Source organism: Ambystoma mexicanum, chromosome 14 (assembly GCF_040938575.1).
Source record: "Ambystoma mexicanum isolate Mex_15411 chromosome 14, UKY_AmexF1_1, whole genome shotgun sequence".
In the NCBI taxonomy this organism is placed as follows: domain Eukaryota; kingdom Metazoa; phylum Chordata; class Amphibia; order Caudata; family Ambystomatidae; genus Ambystoma; species Ambystoma mexicanum.
In genome coordinates, this window is record NC_090940.1 from 315446211 (window position 1) to 315466127 (window position 19917).

The 19917-nt window shown below is 46.3% G+C and overlaps 1 protein-coding gene across 2 annotated transcripts in view; it reads left to right on the plus strand.

Annotated features, from left to right (window-relative positions):
* The first annotated feature begins 423 nt into the window (after nt 1-423).
* The window catches only part of TTC7B (tetratricopeptide repeat domain 7B), a 2178739-nt gene continuing 2159245 nt past the window's right edge, over nt 424-19917 (plus strand). The window contains exon 1 of one of the 2 annotated variants that reach the window (XM_069637452.1): nt 424-625. In XM_069637452.1, coding sequence (XP_069493553.1) covers nt 505-625 — 121 coding nt within the window. In that variant the 5' untranslated portion in view covers nt 424-504. The remainder of the gene's footprint in view (nt 626-19917) is intronic. The other variant, XM_069637451.1, reaches the window with a different exon arrangement.

Genomic DNA, 19917 nt, shown 5'->3' on the forward strand with positions numbered 1-19917 from the left:
AAAACAAACAATTCCTGTAACAGCGCCTCGACAAATGTCTACACCAAACACGTCTACAACGGCTTGGTCGTAACATTATAATTACTAATTGAAGGTTCACTCCACCTCCTTCGTCTTACAATAATGAGTGATTTGTCCAAAGACAAGCAGGGAATATATTGTAGTATTCGCATTTTAACAGTATATCGTTCGGATTTTATGTTTGGAAATATAGCAACTCATGGTACATTTATACAAACAGTTACATTTACTGCAATTGACAGCTGTGAATAATACCGTTTTAAAATGTAAATTCGATATCTGCAATTAAACAGAACACCATAGATGCTTTAAAAAACAGGTTGTATGGGAATGCGTCGCCCGGCTACTGGAAGGTGACTGCGCCGGGTGGTGGGTGTGTTTGGGGGAATCCCCTCCCGCCTCAGCCTCTTCCCTCCTCCTCTCGCAGCCTGAGCTGCAGAGTCCGGCCTCCTCCTACTTCTCCGGGGGTCTCCCCGTTCCACCATGGCCACCAAGAAGTCGGGGACCCGGCTGGAGACCGAGATCGAGCGATGCCGCTGCGAGTGCCAGTGGGACAGGATCCCCGAGCTGGTCAAACAGCTCTCGGCTAAGCTCATCGCCAACGGTAGGGAGGGGGAGGGGAGAGCTGTCAGATGCTCTGCACCGGCGCGCGGCCTATCCAAGCCTCGTACTTTCCTAGCGCGACAGCCCGCCTTTGGCAGCTTGTATGCCGGGGACGGAAAAAGCGACGGTGCGCTGGCCAGGGAACCTCCATGTATGCGTTGCTTTGACAAGCGTTCATTTAATTTCAAAGGAGTCCCTTCCTATTGGTCTGTGCACCGTTGAGAAAGCGTACATGTATCCCCCGTCACTCAACTGCCCCTTTGACTTGCTGCTTCAAAAAACACACCCACTTCTTCCCAAATGTTTCACAAAGTAGCTTTTATGAGATATCATTGTAATTGAGATTTTGGAACAGCGGACAATTTATTTTGTAATAAAAGTTTCTCTGAGATTTTGAAATATAAACAAAACCTGCCACCTGTTAAGCTGTTTACAGTATTATGCCATAAACTCAATGATGTAAGCTATCACTGCTATAGATGACATGCATCGATTGTATGTTAATAGCTCATGCCTGTAATATTTGAAAAGTGTGACCTTTTTGAAGGATCGGTTCTTAGTTACAAATTGAAACGTGTGGGAACACGAGGAACTCGCACTTGCCGATTTATGATTTTTTTGCTTTGCCTGTGTGGTGATTATTACAATCGTATGGACACCAGCTTCTCATTTTCTCTTGAGTGCAATTATCTATATTTCGAAATACATTTAAGAGGGTGTGTAAACGTGTGGCAGAGGGATAATCGCCACGGAATTGTTTATGACCACGTTTACATTTCCTAGAACCACACATTGAATGGTGTCAAAATGTGCTTGTAAACTGAGTGGATTAGTGAATCTGCTATAGAGATGGCAGCGTTAAACCGGACTTCATAGTTTGAATCCTGACGGGGCTGGCTCATCCTTTTAGAGTTTGAATTAAAAAATGAGTACAGTTGTTTAAGTTGGTGCCTGTACATACTAGGAATTGTTATCGCCAAAAGTGAAGTACTGATCTAAAAAATGAGGACAGTTGATAATCCATGCTGCAATGACGAAACTATACTTGTTATTAGTTTCGGCTATTGCATTAGAGTACAGATACGGAGAAATGGCAGATTAGGAGGAACACACACATTGTAGGTTTTGTATGGTTATTTCCCCACCCATTGACTGGCCATGCTAATACCCCACCCCTCCCCCACGGCCATACCCACCCAGTTCCTGCCCTCCCCGCCCAAAACACCTCATGAGAACTCTTTGAGCTTGTGTTAATCAAACCTTACCATCAAACTTTGGACTCAAAGTGCCTGCCAGTGTTTTTTCAAAGCAATCTTGTGAGAGTTAAGGACTTAATTGGAGCTGTAAACTTGTCATAAAAATGTCTCTTCTCAGTCACTCGATGTAGAGGGCACTATCCATGTCCTTCACTGAAGCCCTGTTCAAAACAAGCATTGGCAAAGCCAACAGTTTTGGCTTGTGTATAAGTAGTAGGCATTTTCCAGGTACTACTATTCTATGCCCAGGTACTCGCACCATTTTGTACCTTTTTACCACCAATAGCCAGTTAATACGACTACGGCAGTGATTGGCAAGTGCCTATCCCATGCCTACACAAAAGCCCAAACTGTTGTCATTGTCAATGCTTTTTGTGATGACATAGAGCACTCGGGGAGAGTGTTCCTAAAACTTTATTAGGTTTTAAATATCATTTTCAAAGCTTTGTCTTTCGAGATAGTTGAAAGTGTTGATTTTCACGTTGCTCAGCTAACATAGAATGGCAATTGCTATATCAAGGGTATGGGCTGTAGAAAAAGCTGGAATATGGTACTTAAAATAACAAGAGAACAACCTATTCAATATCCAGTGCAGATTCATGTTTCAGATCAGACGATGTCCTTACCCTGGAACTAATTGATGGTCGGTTTGTCCAAACACTTGACATATAGGCGTCCCGTTTGGGAATTATCTTAAGAAATACCTTCCTCCCAGGCCCTGTTCCTTCTTGCTCTTAACCTTTAAATTAATAATGTTACTGCTCACCTTTTAGGCAAAATGACCATTACAAATAATGTACACAATTCTCTTTGACATGTTTGCTCTGTTACTAGAGGGTTGAAAAAGTAGCAGTTATGGGATCACGTCTGTTTTGGTCAATATATTTCTCATAGTTTATAATTTTCAGGCTGCCAACCCCTGGTAGTTACAGTGAAGACAGCTCTGAAGGCAAGTGTTTCTGCAAGAATTAAACCTGATGTTCTCAATCCTGTCCTCTAGCAGCCAGACCGGCGTAAACAAACCAGTGCTCGCTATGAGTTAGCACAGTTCAACCTCTCTGAGGATAACATGCGTAAGCCCTCCATGAGAGCTCAATATAGGAGCAAGTGGCTCCGATTTTGTCATTGGTGTCTAGCCAAAGACAGGTTTCTATTCACTGTCTTGTCTCTTTGTATCTGACCTTGCAGCCTATGGCATCCATGTCTTATCATGCAGGACATACCTATCCGCCATTGCGGCTTATCTCTCTACAGACAGTTGCTCTTTTTCACTGGTGAACCCAGTCATCAAGAGATATTTTGCATGTCTTCTCCATCTTTTTCCACCGTTCGCACCCCTCATCCCAAATGGGACCTGAAGGTGGTCCTCACCGCTTTGTCATAAGCCTTTTGAACCTATGGCCACTATGGAGCTCAAGTAGCTTTCTTGGAAGGTGGCCTTTTTGATTGTGGTAACATCTGCAAGACGAATAAGTGAGCTTCAAGCTCTGTGTCGAACATCCGTTCCTAACTTTCCACAAGGATGAGGTACTCGCCCTTCTTTCCTTCCCGAAGTGGTTTCTGAATTCCAGTCAACATCTTCACGAGAGGTTTTACACAATCTAGACATCAGACGTGCTCCGAAGTTTTACATCGACCGAAGAAGCCAACTTAGAAGTTCTTCATAACTCTTTGTTACGTTTGGTGACCCAAAAGGGAACCCAGCCTCAAAAGCGTCAATCTCTCGTTGGATAGCTTAATGTATTTCTGAGGCATATAAAATTCAAGGCCTTCATCCCCCAAAGGGCATTCATACACATCTGGTCCGTGGCAAAGCGGCTACTGTTGCCTTCCAAAAATATGTCCCTTGGGAGTCCATAGCCAAGTCTGCTATGCAGGCTTCCCCGTTGGCTTTTTGTAGACATTGGGCTTCATTACGGGTCCGGCGGTAACCCTGCCGGTGATACTGGCGGGTTGCCGCCGGACCCGTAAAAAAATGACCGGTTGCCTGACTTCCCGGTGCCACCGGGCTACTCCAAGCCCAGTGGCCGGGAAATCGGGCACCAGTCATTTTAGTTGGTCCCCATTCCCAGGGGACACAGGAGCACCGGCGCCGTTAACAACGGAGCCAGTGCTCCTGCGAGAACTCTGCGAGTGTGTGCCGTACCACCCGTCAGGTCTGACCCTGGCGGGCGGGACGGCACCGGCCCGCAGAGTTGTAGTGTGCTGGTCCGGAAACAATGGTGCCGGTAGACCGTTGTTTCCGACTGGCACTATTGTAATGAGGCCCATTGTCTTGGCCTGAGCTCCCAGGCTGATGTGATGCCCAATTTGGCCAGGCAGTTCTTAAGACTTTGTTCCAATAAGGGTGTTTCCATCCACCTGTATTTCCTATGGTCTGTGCTTGGGAATCTACCACAAATATGAAGGAAAGGGCACGGGATGTAGGAGTATGAGTAAGTTACTCACTGTAGTGACTACCCTACTCCTAGTCCATAGTCCCCTTTCCTCCATACGCCCGCCGTCCCCTCTAATAAGTGTTCTCTATTGTTGCGACATGGTCCTGGACCTGGCGATGGAAAGGGACTGAAGGGCGATGCGCGGGGGCGTTGCTCAGGAAGTACATTTTTTGATGCTTTAAAAGTGCTCCTGTCCCGTCCCGATGGACGGAATGTCCCACAAGTATGGAGGAAAGGGGACTATGGACTAGGAGTAAGGTAGTCACTATGTTGGGTAACTTAGACATTGTCAAGGACTGTGCAAAAACAATGTCTGACAGTGGAATTGACCTGGCAGAGGGAATCTCGGACCTCTGTGTTCTGAAAAAGAATCTGTTTGCAATGGTTTGGTGCGATATGACCAGTGCAATGGCAAGGTATAAACGCTTGGAGAGTTTGGCAAGAACACATAAACTTGGGGAGCCTGCACAATACCTGCAACTTTTCCCGTCTCCCTCACAGCGCGAAAGTCTTGCATGCGATTCCGCTTGAATCTGTTGAGCACAAGGGATAACCCAATGATCAGGACCCGAGTCATTAAAACGTGATTATGTACTGCCGAAGCCTATATGAGAAAATCATTTAACATTTCAATTGTTTTGTATGTAATATTAGTATTGTTTTTAAATTATGTATTGTGGGAATGGTTTATTTTTTTATTTTTAGTACTTCGTCACTGTTGCACTTGATGAAAGACTGGTTTAATTGAATGGATTTCAAAGGCGCTTTTGCACATGAATGTATGGTGTCTCTTTTGTGATATATTTTACATTGTGTAGGCTTTGTTTATACCCACTTTTTTGTTCTTTTTTCGATTTGCACAAAAAATAAGAGGCATTCCTCTACAGTAGTTGAGGCATATATATCCTGTAGCTTATCTGAAAAGACGGTAGTGCTACACTTTTTACTACCTTCCATTCTGCACTAGACCTACTGACGTGTGTCTGTACAAGTAAACTGAAGGGGTGGGGGGGTCTGAAAACCAACTTCTCTCTGCAGACATCCACTTCTTATATCCCAAAATAGTACCATCTTGTGGTTGTAGCATTATTTAATTTCTGACCTGGTTTACACCAACTATTGGACGCACTGAATGTGATTCCTTTCACACGGTATCATACATAATGGGGCAGGTAACCGTGCATAAGGCATTCATGGATTTTGAAGAGAAACCCTGACCACATGCTTCACCTTGTCTGTCCAATGTCCTTCTACTTGTAACACTGTTGCAGTTGTTTGTTTGCTCAGCACCCTTCAGCCGCTGAAGTCGGAGTGGTGACTTGAGAATGACATCATTTTATTTGTAAGACACGATTCCTTTTTTAACATCTGTTTATTAATTGAGCCAGAAAAACCTCCAGACTCACCTTTTCTTGCACATAAACTGAACATATCAACAATAAGCAGACACATACAGTACACAATACCGGCATTGAACAGAATAAATACTCATCACAGCATTACAATATTTGGTATTACCAACTCATAATCACAATGACTTACTGATAGCAAGCATTGGGAATGCCAACGGTTTGGGCTTTTGTATAAGTATGGAAAAGACCCTTTGAAAGGCGCTGCCGTAGTGGTATTAACTGACTATCGATGGTAGCAGGTGCAAAATGGTGTGAGAACATGGACATCTAATAACAGTGCCTGGTAAATTCCTAGTACTTACATAAGCCAAAACTGTTGGCTTTGCCAAAGCTTGTTTTTAACAGGACTTCTGTGAAGGGCACACATAGTGCTTATAAATAGCGTGGCTGAAGCCAGACCTGGTTAAGATATTACACCAGTAGCGCATTTGCAACTCCAATTAAGTCATTAAATCTCAGAAGACTGTTTTGAAAAAACACTGGCAGGAACTTTGATGGTAAGGCTTGGTTACAAACAGTACACCGACAAGCTTTGTATCCACCTTCATATGCCATTTCTCCCTACCTGTACTCTAATGCAATAGTTTCGTCTTATAGGTGGCGCTCAGGTGCTTGATCAATAATGACAACGTATCCATCTCAAAAATCAATACGGCATCAAATCATGGAGTGCAGCGTTTCCTGTAAAAAGCGGTACCAGAGAGGAGACGGCACAATCTTCCCCATATTTCCTTTTTGAGTCGTGTCTCTTTTGGCTGCGGACCACTTACCATATTCTTTTACCATATGCCAATTATGAGAGGGTAAGGCTTTTACGCAATTAACCTATTGCCAATACCAGGGATAACATTATAAACTTAGTTCAGAACATGCTTTTTCTTAACTGTCGTTTGCCCAAGTCAACATAGTTTGTTGGATGTATCCAACAACCAGCCGGAGGTTTGACCAAGCACTTCTACCACTCCATTCCAGAAAGCTTTAGCGAAAGGACCACTCCCACCCCATATGCGGAAAGGCCAATGGGGTGTATAGGCACCTTAGAGAGCCACCATTTATATCTGGGTTTATGGGGGGTAAAAGTGCAAGGGACAAAAGTGTACCTGGTAGCTTTTAAAATGTATTCGTTAGAATTACATGTTAGGGGACACCTTTTTAGAGTTCATGCATGCCCTTTGCCATTCTGCATTCTCAAGCTGTTTGTCGAAATCGTTTTTTCACCTTTCAAATACTTTAGTTATTGGGCCCAATTCATGGAATCCAGCGCAGAAGTGGGGCGAGCGCCGTGCGCTGAGAAGGAGCAAACCAGCAATTGCATGGCAAGCATATTCATGGATTCTCCGAGGCATCCATAGCGGTGGCGCAATGAACATCAAGCAGCGCCAGTAATGCCCCAGCACGCCCCCGTACGCAGGAAAAAGCCAGTGAACTGCCTAATATGGCGCAAGGCCCCGCGCCATCCATGGGCCAGCACACCGCCCCCCCATCGTAATCGCAGGAAAAAATCAGCTCGTACCGCGGTCGCACCAGCCAAATCGTGTGGAAAGGCTCGCATGTGCAGCCATCAGCTGCGAACACACCATGCAGGCAGCCCACACCACACGGCCCCCCCAATCACCTGTGACCATACCCCGCAGGCAGCCCTCACCACATGGGACCCCCCCCATCACCCGTGACCATACCCCGCAGGCAGCCCACACCACATGGGACCCCCCCATCACCCGTGACCATACCCCGCAGGAAGGCCCCGTCTCAAGGGACACTCCCAACCCCCATCATGGCAACCTGCAGGCAGGCCCTGCCTCATGCCCCCACACACCTCTGACGGCCACCTGCAGACAGGCCCCTGACTCATGCCCACCCCCCCACACCTGTGACGGCAACCTGCAGGCAGGCCCCGTCTCATGGGACACCCCCACACCCCATCACGGCATCCTGCAGGCAGGTCCCACCTCATCTGCCCCCCCCCAACCACCCCACACACCTGTGACAGCCACCTGCAGGCAGGCCCCTGACTCATGTCCACCCCCCACACATGTGACGGCAACCTGCAGGCAGGCCCCGTCTCATGGGACACCCCCCACCCCCCCGTCACGGCAACCTGCAGGCAGGCCCCGACTCATGTCCTGCCCCCCCCCACACCTGTGACGGCAACCTGCAGGCAGGTCCCGACTCATGGAACACCCCCAACACACTGTGGACCGATAGACCTAAATGCAGCAGATGTGAAATGAAATGCCACCACATGCTGCACACTCCAAGTGCACCTTAACATCCAATCCATTGTTCATGCACACCACAACATGCCACATGCCATTGGAAGTCAAACGTGACACATGCATGCATGTGTGCACACACATGAACAACATATGGCAGTATCATGGACATGGAACAGAGTAAGCAAGAGTGAAACTTGGGCTAAACCATCGAGACCAGACACCACTTTGATTTACCAATGAAAAAATATATATTAAAATCAGTATTCAAGTAATACTCATATAAAAAAACGAAATTGAAGCACCATGAAATGAGTCCATATATAATAGTGTCAAAAAGCAAAAACATTGGATGTGAACAAACTAAACATGAAATCAAAGATGTGGTCCCTGTCCAGGAGTGCCCTATTCAAGGGAGGGATGCAGTCCTGCAGCCACAGACAGCACTTGCACATCAAGGGCCAGGTTTCGTTGGGACAAGCCGGCGTGGGGCACGCAACGTGTTGGCCGTGTGCCAACAAGCGATAATGTGTGGGAGCAGTCCATGTATTCTGTTGCACAACAGCAGGGGGCTGCATATGAGATGTTGGCTCAGGGCATGGATAGGGTGGCCAATTCCATGCCCCGTGCAGAAAGGCACATGGAGCTCCGGCAGCAGGCATTGCGGTCCGCATAACGCTAATACATGCTCCAGATGCAGGCCAGCAACAGGTGCCAACGGGCAGAAATGTGATCTCTGCGTGCAGCCATGGCTGCAGATGGTTGGGCCCACAGGGCTGCCCGGAGGGAAGAGGCTAGGTCACTGTGAGTTGCACTGACTGCACTCGAGGCAGCACGCAGTAGACGATCAGAAGAGCACTTGCAAAAGTTGAGGCACACCATCTCTGAGGAACTGCGATCAGCTCGTGAGGTGTTGCAAGCAGAACTACGTGCATCCCATGGGGTGTTGCATGCAGACATCCGTGCCATCATGCTGCAGATAAGCAACATCTCAGTCCCGCATGGCCGCTGCCATAGAGGACCAGGCCAGGGCTATACGAGGCGAGCCTCCCTTATCACTGACACCTTCTATTGGTACACCAGAGGGTGGCGACAGCAGCAACAGCTCTTCCCAATTCATGATGGCTGTGCGGACCACAAACCCATTGAGGGTTTTTTTCTTTTCCCTCAGCATCAACACATTTGGGTGTTGAGGTGCACCCTGCCCCTACACCCTCCTGGGTGGTAAGTCCACCATGGGTATTTTTTATTTCTTTTTATATATTGTTTGTCTATTGTGCATTTATGTGACAGTGTGTTGCTTTATGTGGCATCTGAGGGCATCCACTGTAGGTTCCAGTTGGGCCCATACAGGTTTGTCTTGTGTTGGTACTCTCCTTGTTTGTGCCTTAGGGTCCAGACACATATGCGACTCCTGCTTCCCCTTTCCATGGGCTCTGCACGAGTGCAGCGTGTGAAAGTAACTTACACGGAGGCATTGAGGTTCTGTTTCAGTCCAAACTGTGTATACACCCCTAGTGGGATTCATGATTGTTTGTACAGTGCATGGTTGCCATCCCTTTTTGTTTTGACATTGCGATACATCCTTTGTTCATGTTCTATCTTCATGTATTTGCTTGCCCGTCTCCATTGTTGGCCTTCCTGCTGTATGCGCTTCCATGCCATCTTTAGTAGGCAGGCCAACACTAGTAATGGAAGGGTGCCATGTGGTAGTTAGGGCACATTGAGGCACTTGTGGTGTTCTGATTGGTAACTGTCAGACATATTCACTGTTGTGTCCTGTGTTTCGGGTATGTCATACTGGCCACTTGATGTTCCTGTGTACATGGTTGTTTTAGTGTGTGAGAGTGAGTTATTTCAGTACTTGTTCAGTTTATCGTTTGGTGCTTTGAGACAGTACTGTTATGCGTTGGGCATTTATGTGTCACTGTTGACGTTGCTTGGTATGCATGGCATGCCAAACAGGTGACGTGTAGTTTGGGAGGATTTAGATGACATACTGTTATTTGGATGTGTATTTTTGCATGGGGTTTGTGGCATACTGCATCTTTCATGTCTGCCTTTTGTGCACACAAGATTGGTTTTGTTTTAGTTGTAAGGGATGCACACAATGTAGCACTTCCAAGGACCGATTCTCAGGGTGGCAAGGTTGTGACAGATGGTTGTTCCTTTGTCATCATATATTTGTCACCTGGAATGTGGCAGGCCTGTGTGCACTCTGCAGGGGTTGGATTTGAGGCAAAAAATTGTGCCACAAGCTGGGTACGGGCAACCTCGCCTCGTGCCCTTTCCCCTCACATGTGCTGTGCATGTGGTTGGGGATGGGGGGGCACCACCATGTCCACCGGTACGCCCCGCCGTGTTGCAATATTGTGCATGACACATGCTGCCACAATGATCCTGCACACTACTGGTGGTGCATATAGTAGCTCTCCACCAGAGCGGTCAAGGGAGCGGAAGCGTGACTTTAGCACTCCGAATGTGCGTTCCACAATGCCCTTAGTTGTAATATGGGCTGTGTTGTATCTTACCTGGTGTGGTGTGGTGGGGTTCCGTATTGGCATCATCATGTAGGTGCTCAGTGGCTAGACACTGTCCCCTGTGGAGGTGATATGGCTTGTCAGTGGTGTGGTTTAGTCTGTGTGAGACATGCATGCATTTGCAGGGCCATTTGTACTCACCAATGAGCCATGTGTTGCCATGCCTCCCAGCTTCCAGGGCCCGGTGTAGGAGTGACGTTCTGTATATGAAATTATCGTGGGTGGAACCTGGATAGTTAGCATATACAGAGTTAATGATTCCCTTGGCATCACATACAACTTGCACGTTGATGGAATGCCAGTTATTGCGATTCCGATAAATGTGCTCAGTGGCCCAAGGTGGACGAAGGGCCACATGTGTGCAATCAATGGCACCAAGCACTTTAGGGAAGTGCACAACTCCATAAAAGTCCTGGACTATGGCCTGCATTTCTGTGGGTGTTCTGGGCATGTATGCCTGCAGACTGAGGGGCGTGTAGTCCTGATTGCCAACACCTGGTGTAGGCAGCGTGACTGCGTGGCCTGTGAAATGCCCCCGAAAATGGCAGTTGTGCGCTGAAATGACCCAGTGGCCAAAAAATGCAGTACATTGAGCACCTTTTCCAAGGGGCTCAGTGCTTGGGAGCAGAGTGTGGGTGATGTGAGGTCATCTTCCCACTCTCTGACCAGTTCTAGGATGATATGAGGTGGGAATCTATACCTGGCCATCAGGAATCCCCAAAAAAGGCTGGTCCTGGGTAAAAAAAAAAAAAATGTGGGCCCTGGCTATTCTCTTCCTCCTGCGGCGTCCCACGATCACTGCTGCGAGAAATGGCATATTCATTGTAGTTGTATACGCGCGTTTGTGTTTTGCGTGTCTATTTATGCATTGTATTTGTGCGCAGTGATGCTTAGGCCAGCTTTCGCTTGGTGGACGTTTTTCCGGATTAGCGTGTTTTTTTGTTTCCCGCACGCCGGTGAGCCCTGTTTGATTCCATGAATACATGTTGTAAGTGCACGTGTGGGCGTTGCAAGTATTTTACTGTGGTACTTCCCACGTAATGCCCACATTTATGCTTGTTGTTCCCCATTCGACGTGTTCCGCCCCTTTTTAGGTGACCGCAAGACGGTGCGCCCCTTAGCTGGGAGTCTCGCGCAAGGCATTTGTAGTGTTGCAGTGACATGTTGGACCCGCACGGATTCATCGTAAGTCTCCGTTAAAGCCACGCGCATTGTGTTCCATGAATCGACAAACGGGGCGCTTGAGTGCGTTTTCGCGCGCAAGTCCCCCTTTTTGAGGTGCAATGATTTCCATGAATCGGTCAGATTGTCTTTAGTTTTCTGGGAGCACATACTTTATACTGTTCAGTTACTTACTTGCCCACAGTAGCTAGCGACAGAAGTGTTAAGATGGCTCCTCTGGAAATTCAGGGCAGTGCATGAGGTGTCAATTCACCATAGGTTAGAAAATAACTTTTGATACACTATTCCGATCAGCACAGAAAGCGTCAAAGTACATACATCTACCATCCCAATACAATTGTCGCTAGCCTTTAATATTTGAACCCATGCCTTGCGATTTGCTAAATAGGTGGCACACGATTCTAACCTATTGTCGCCATCTTTGGTCCTGTCTGGGATTTCTTTTAGTGCCTTGGGGAATCCTAATGATTTGGCAGTTTACCATAGATACAGTTGACGTTTTTGGAGACAGTGAGAGGTCAAACAAGGGGTTTAATCTCTAAATATGTATGATACCTACCTACTTAAAGTAGTTCACATCTTTTTGAAAAAGGTTCTCAATATCTGTTTAGCATGATTATAAGTCTTGGTTTGAAGGACACCTTACTGCATGATGTAGGTCAAGGTTCATGCATGATTGTTTTTTCACAAGTGCATTGTTGCTCATTGAATGTGATGCAGGAGAGAAGTGACAGCTAGTAGGATTGCGTGCCCTCTGTTGTTTGTGCACTGTGGAATCTGGACAATACAAAGAATGTTAAACTTGAAGCCAGTCTAGATTGTATAACCATTTAGTAACTACCAAAACTATAAAAAGCTAGATGTTTAACAAGGGCAGATGAGTATGCATGTTTTAGTTTGAAAGCGAGGTGAAGGAGGAAAAAGCCTTGGACGCAAAGATTAGAGCAGAGGGTGTAAAGCAACTTCACAAAGCAGATAGTGGGTGGAATTAACAAGGTGGAATCCCAGTTCATCCTCTTTTTCCGAATGACCACCCCGAAACAAGTGTGGGCCATGCTCAGACACGTCCCGGGTGGTGATTCACCTTACTGTTATAGTCCATTTCAGAAGCAGATAGGCCTGGAATCATATGACATTTATCTCACAAGTAGCAGTAGAACCTCGAAGTATTAAAAAAAGATATTTCACTTCTGTATGATGGGGGTGTGTGTATGTGTATATATATATATATAATATAATCACAAAGATGCTGGGAAAGTTTCACTGGTTTTAATTCTCTTGTAGACGGTTCACAGTAGGAGATTAGCCGATGGGTCAGTGTAAACATAGTTCCAGGCTAGAATGAGGTTTAGTGGTAGTGGAGCTAGGGCCGCCGCTCTCTCCCGTGTCTCCCTTTGGATGTCCACCCTAGCTCAGGCTTCCGTAATCCCTGGTTCATACTACTGACCTTAACCTCTGCTGTCTATTCTCTTCTTTCTCTATTGTTTGTCTCCATACGGGCAGGCTATCTTACCTCCTTCAGGGACTTCATCATTTTCAATACACTAGCTGGCTTAATGTTCAATTGAGGATTCGGAATAATGCCTTGCACTAACTCGGTTGGAATCGTATCGTGCCAACCAAGCTCACTCACCTCGCCCTTCTGCTCTACTTCCTTCTCGTCTCCTCCTCACCAACCTTCTATCACTCTGTTTGTCTTCTCCCTCCTGCGTCTACCCTTTCATTTGAATCCCTTGTCCTTCTTTTCCCACTCTACTCTTAGTCCACCTCCACTCTACTGCTGACCTCATCCTCATAACCCACACTAACAATATCCTTTCCTGCCTTAAGTATCCCACCCTTCCCAGGGATTGGACCAAGTGTACTGTCCAATTTGAGTTTGTGTATGTGTTTTGATGAATTCTTCTCTATTGAAGCAAAGAGGGCGCACCCCTTGAGTGCCAACAGTCTGAGACAAACGGAGGGAAGCTGGAGGAGACCTCACTGGAGGGAACAAGAGACCTCTCTCCTGAGAAGAACTCTCAGAATGCTGTAGCACTGGCTGCAAGAGGAAAGTGAGGGAGTTCAAGCTCAATCTCGGGCGCAGCTTGGGGCGGGGGAGAGCGAGAGATATATGCATATGCACGGGAGTAGCTGATGCGAGCCTCAGGGGAAGCCCACACCGGAGGAAAGAGAGCACCCGCGCATGGTCCATTATTATGAGAGGACTACTCGGGTGGCTACCAGTTGAATCCTCTCTGCCTGCCGGGGCCTATTGAAGCGCTGAAAAGACAGAATGCATAGCCAAGGAAAGGCATCAGACTTCAGAGCCACTGTAATGCCCGCCGGATGCCTGAACGCTACCGGAGCCTCCAGAAGGGATACAGCTGTCGGTACCTCAAAGAAGAAAGCAAACAGGTACGCATATTGCCCGGGAGCTGTTAGAGGTACGGGGAGCAACGGGGTGAGCTCAGGAACTGGAAAGAGAGGGTCTGAGACCCTGCTACCAACAAGAGAAAATTGTATACTTGGCAGGAGAGTGAACCAAGCAGACAGAACACAACAGTGCGAGTCTGGGACACACAACCATGTGAGAAACCACATTTTAATTCAAAGAGGGTCTAGGACCCTGTGAGAGAAAAAGAGACCGCCCAAGAGAGAATACTGCTTGGCATGAGAGTGAAGCAAGCCGTATAAAGTATTGCGAGTCTGGGACTTGCACCCACATGAGAGGTTGAGAATAAGAGAGTCAAGAACTATAGTTCTTCGTGAATTATCCAGTGACTTAAAATAGGAAGTCATCTAGGGGAAATGAGCTCAACCCTTGCATTTAGAATCTTACATTTTGGAACATTATTTTTCATCACTTTATTACCAGCAAAACTGGTACCTTTTCTGTTGATTGAAAACGCAAAGGACACTCTTTGCACAGTTGTCTTAGATTATTAGTGTTGGGGACAGAAGTAGGTGTTGGGACACAACAGTGGCAGACTTTTTAGTTTCAGACTTCCTGACAATTTCACATGTTTCCTTTTCAGTTGGGGAAACCCCTCGTAGTTTTAGGGAGAGATATACATTTTTCCAAGCCTTTTTTTTAATTTTTATTAATAAAAGTCTATATCCAAAAACATGCCACCATTGTGTCTGAGCCTTACTTATGCACCCTTACAGCATACCTTAAAGGGGGGTGGTCTGGGCATTGGGACACACCTTACCTGGTTCCTGAAGGGTATTCACACAATAGGGTTTGCAGGAACATGGAGCACAGATTCTGGGGGACCCATTTGGCTCACAGTGATGGCAGTGTTCTGTGCGGCTGTGTGCCGTCATCTTGGTAGCATTGCACAGGCGCGGGGAACCATAGGCACGGCTCTGCTCATTTGCTTTGCGCAGCTTCCTATCATTGCTAGGGGACATGCAAAGCATGAGCTTTTGCAATCATCCCGTGCCCATAAAGACCCAGAAGAGACCGTTCAGCGCGTCTCGACATCTCCTGTTGTGCTCGTGCCTCGTTGCTCTTCCTTGGCCTTTGTCTCACAGTCTGAGGAGTTCCTCTCTGTCCATGGTCCTTTCTACACCGCTGGAAGATGCCCCAGATTATCTGGACCTTCCTTCTTTTTCCCCACCCTTTGCCTTCTTTTTGCCCTTTGCTTGGGCCTTGTTCCTGTTTCCTGGCCTCTTCCCTCCCCTTTTTTCTCCTGGGCCATTCTTGCCAGTGTCTTTGTTTGCTTAGCTACCAGGTTCTTGCCTACTATGTTACCATCAGGTTCCACAGTTCAGTGCTCTGCACTGTCCTTGTGTCATGATAATCTGGGTCATATTCCCCAGGTGCAGGGAGGTTAGCCCTGTTTTCCTCTGTGGTAACAGTGTTCATGGTAGGGGGTATCGGGAAGTATTCCTGTGTCCATGTTTCATCACTGGATGGGAACCCCTAATGCCATTGTGGCTTTTTCCCACTCGCAGGACCAGAATATCAGGTAAGAGGCACCAGCGCTCAGAGGTCCTTGACATCTGGTTCTGCCGGACTATGTGTGTAGTTGCAGTGTTTAACTCGGACATTTTGTGCAGGGTCCATCCCCTGTATGGCATCGGTAAGCTTTATGTCTCAGGTGGCTTAGGTTTACACGCAGGCCCTCCCTACTGAGACTTGGCAGGACCATGCGATCTATGAAACTTGCTGCGTATCTCTGACTTTCTTCAGCATATTTCTCTCTGGTATGTCCATCGGGTGGCTTGGCGTAGGCTTTCTCTGGCAGTTCTTTCTCCGGCACATATACTGGGTGGCTTGTGGGTGGCTCGTGGCTGTCTTCTTTATGCATATGTCGTTGGTAACTGCTGAAGAGCTCTCCCGTTCTCGAGTGATGTCAGCCTCTTTGGCAAATCAGCAATCGTTGTTGATCTGAAAAAATAAGAGCAGCACTGATGTGCATTTTGAAGGGAGAAACAAGGCTGGACACATTGATCTGCTTGTAAGCTTAATGGCGCAATGGTGGGTGACCGCAATGGCTGCCACTTGCTCCCTCATGGCCAGGAGCGGTTTTCGATTACTTTGTGGCAGTTCTCACCCTCCCTCTCTTGACAAGACTAGCCTACTGGCCTTGTCACATATCTTAGCCTTTGAGGTGTAAGACAAATGTTATTCTAATGCCTCATCAACAGGAACATGTCGGGGCTCTCTAGGCCTAACAGATAGATTAGTTATGATACGTTTAGCTATTATTTCAAATTTCAGTGATTCTCGGGACTTGTACAAATTCAAGACCAACACAGTCTTCTTGACTTACATCCCAAAAAGCTTCTACTTTCCATTGCTGACAAATTCTCTTATCTGCTGCAGGATCTTATCCTCAAATGAACGCTTCTAATAACTTGAGGGTTCTGTGCTGTGAGGGACAACTCTATCAGAAATCAATTGGAAATATAATTGGCTTAGCCTCTGTTGCTAGTTGTAGGTAGGAAAGGCTTTCTCATCAGGGAGGCAGTTCCGTCTTTTTCAAGCCTCTCTTATGAGTGAATTGCCGCAGATGGCACAGAAAACACTGTCTTTGAGACAGTTCAAGGGTTATTGTTATTTGTGGGTCCTAGAGCCGTCCCTCACGGTCTTATCCTCCCACAAACCCCTCCCTATCCTGGGTGTCTGTGACCCGGGGCTAGTTCTACCAACCGGTAATGGTATTGAGGCCTGCTGTGCTGTATTTGCCCTCAGGGCTAAGGCTGATTCTGGATCTTCCCGTTCACTTCCCTCCTCCCATGGAGAGGGGTTTATCCCTTGTCCTAACAAGGTCAAGTCTTTGGGATTTCCCTGGTAAGGCAAAAACGTTCTGTCACAAAACTGACTTTCCAGCTCACCCCAACTTTCATTTCACAGGTGGCCCTCTTTTCCCTTCCCCACCTCCTACACTAATATGAAACCACCCCTTTCCCTCCCCTACCAAATCACGTTTCAAGCACTTTTCTATTTCGGATTGCAACGAGGCATGCTCGCATTGAGGACAAAATGGTGTCTTTTCATTGCTGAAAAGCCTCACTGATGAAATACACCATAGAAGATAGTTTTTTTTTTTTTGGGACCGGGGGCACGTTCCTCCTCTGTCAAATCTCGGATTTACACAAAAGAATATCTTCAAAGCTTTGTGCCCAACTTTTTCATTCTTATGGATGCTAAAGGAATGCATCTTTTTCATTTATGGGAAAATGAATGGGAGTAGGCCGAACATTTTTATTATTGTTTTTCTTAACCTTTGAATCATTTAATACACTTTCAACCAATTGTTCAGTTTGGATTGGCCCATGCCAGATGTTTTCGGAAAATGCCATCTAAATCTGTCTAGTCCAAAATTATTAACATTAGAATTTGGGAAAACTTCAATGCAAATTGTTTTTTAACTGTAGGGTGGCAACCACTGACCCTACAAGTTTATATATACAAGGTTTAAAGAAAATTCCCACAAGAAAACACGTTTAACAGGATACTGACAAAAACATAAACGTCTACTTTAAAACCACCAATGATGTAACCTTACCACCCCCTACATTTGATTGTTTTTTTTATTGTTGATGTTTTTAAGTGTGTTCGTTTTGTGGCTTGTTATATTTTGATTTGGGTGATTATGTATTGTTTGTATGATCGTATACTTAACAGCTATTATAACATAGCATTTGTCATTGCTGTTTGTGTGTGTGTGTTGTGGTAGGTTATTAGACATCTCACTGGTGTGTTTTAATGCCCATCTTTCTCTATTCTGCCAGGAGTCCCTACCTAACGACACTAGCTAAGGCGCTTGTCAGTTGTCCATGAATGTCCATAAATGAAATTGTCCACCGTCCGACTCTAACCTATCTGACCCTGCCACTATTTATAACAACTCAAACTCGAAGAATGTCTCCCTTCTCCTTGGGTGTGTCTACTTCTTGTTCAGCCACTTCTTAACATGTAATCTTCAGATAGTCTCTGGTGATTACTTTTATCAGTTCATTGATTGTTGACTTACTTTTGTTTTGGCTCTGATCTTTTCCTATATGGATTGATTTGGCAAACTTATCCCAGGATTATCTTCTCCATCTGGGCTATTTCCTATTTTTTTTGTTTTTTGTAAAGATATCGAAATCTTTTTTTTGTTTTTTTTTTTCCATCTTTATCTGGATGTCTTTGTACACGTTCCAGCCTGTTCATAACCAGTTATTTCACTTCACTTGAGCTTTCCTGGTATGACTTATTATGAATGGAGTCACTTCCAATATATTTCTCTTTCACTTCTCTTGGTATTGACTGTACAATACTATGTTTTATACTGTGACAAATATGACCATTCCAATAATGATTCTCATTTACTCTTGTTATATATTCTCTCTCTCTCTCTCTCTCTCTCTCTCTCTCGTGATTGTGATGAGTATGATCGTCCTATTATACTGATTGTCATTCACTCCCGGGTCTCCTGTTATCCCTATTACTTTCCGTTATTCTTAGGGCTAATGTCACTGGGGTTTGTGTTGACTGAGGGTCTGCTTCTCCTCTTCTTAATTTGCCGTCTCTTGCTCTTTCACCAGCCTTTTCCCTCCTCTGCTCGTCTGGGACCGGATTGTGATATCTCTGGTTTATGCTGCTTGTCAGGAGCCAGCTACGTCAGGATGGTTTCGGCATTGTTACTGGGACCGCTGGTCCACCACAGCCTTCTCGTGGTCACTCTCTTTACTTCGGTATGCCACGTGTCCTGCAGTGCCTCAGCTGCTTTCCTTGTTACTGATGGTATCACGTCCCATCTCTGTCAGTATCCTGTATCTGCAGGATGCTGTGGGTCTTGCCACGGCTTTGCTTCCCAGCACAAGTCTCTACCCTTTTGAAGATCGCAGGATCTTCCTTCATTTCCCCAGGCTCCTTCTCCTCCTCCTCCTCCTCCTCCTCCTCCTCCTCCTCCTCCTCCTCCTTCCTGACTGACTGACATATACGTGGGGCTTTCCCTTCGCAAGGGTTTGTTCCTTTTTCTCGTTCTCTGGTCTGATCTCTCTTCCTGCATACATGCTCATCTTTGTCCCAGAGGACTAGGAGTTAAAAAGGGGCTCTTCTATTTTGTGATAGCACTAACAAATTTTTACCTTCTCTTCACAGATCTCATCCTCCTTAGAGGTTAAAGGTGTTCTTTTCCCAGGCCGTCTATTCTCCTGGGAACGGGTGTCCTTGTCCCCAAAGGGGGGGGGGGTGAGGGGAGTCTCTCCTGGTGAGGTCTCACTTGCCTCTACCCCTAGGGAGGGTATTGTGGAGCAGGCTCACTCCCTATCGGGGCAAAGGGACAAATTCCAAATTTTGCATAGGACCCTGCAGACACTACTGGCTACATGACACCCCAACATGTTCCCTGGATTTCAGCACAAGTCAAAATGTGTGGGTTTGTGGCTTGGCACAGCGTTGTTACTGATACAATTCCCCACCGTTTCACCAATCTGCACACAGTTTTGCATAGTTACCTGTTGGAACCCTCTGAACATTACTGGCTTCTGTGAGGGCATCTTCACTGGTGTGTTTTAGTCAGTTAAGATGGAAAAAGGACTATCTTGTCCTATACTCTGGTGTATTTCCCAACCAAACCAAAACTAAGGAAAGTCAAAGCCAAAACTTAAACTTAGGAATCTGTTGGTGTCCAAAACCTATACTTGCCCTCACCACTAATCTATACAAAGTGTAGAGATGTCAGCAAGCAACAAAACAGTGTTTCAATATAAAGTACAGAGCTCTGCCCAACTCGCTGTTTTCTTTCAGCTCCCTTCCCCAAGTATAA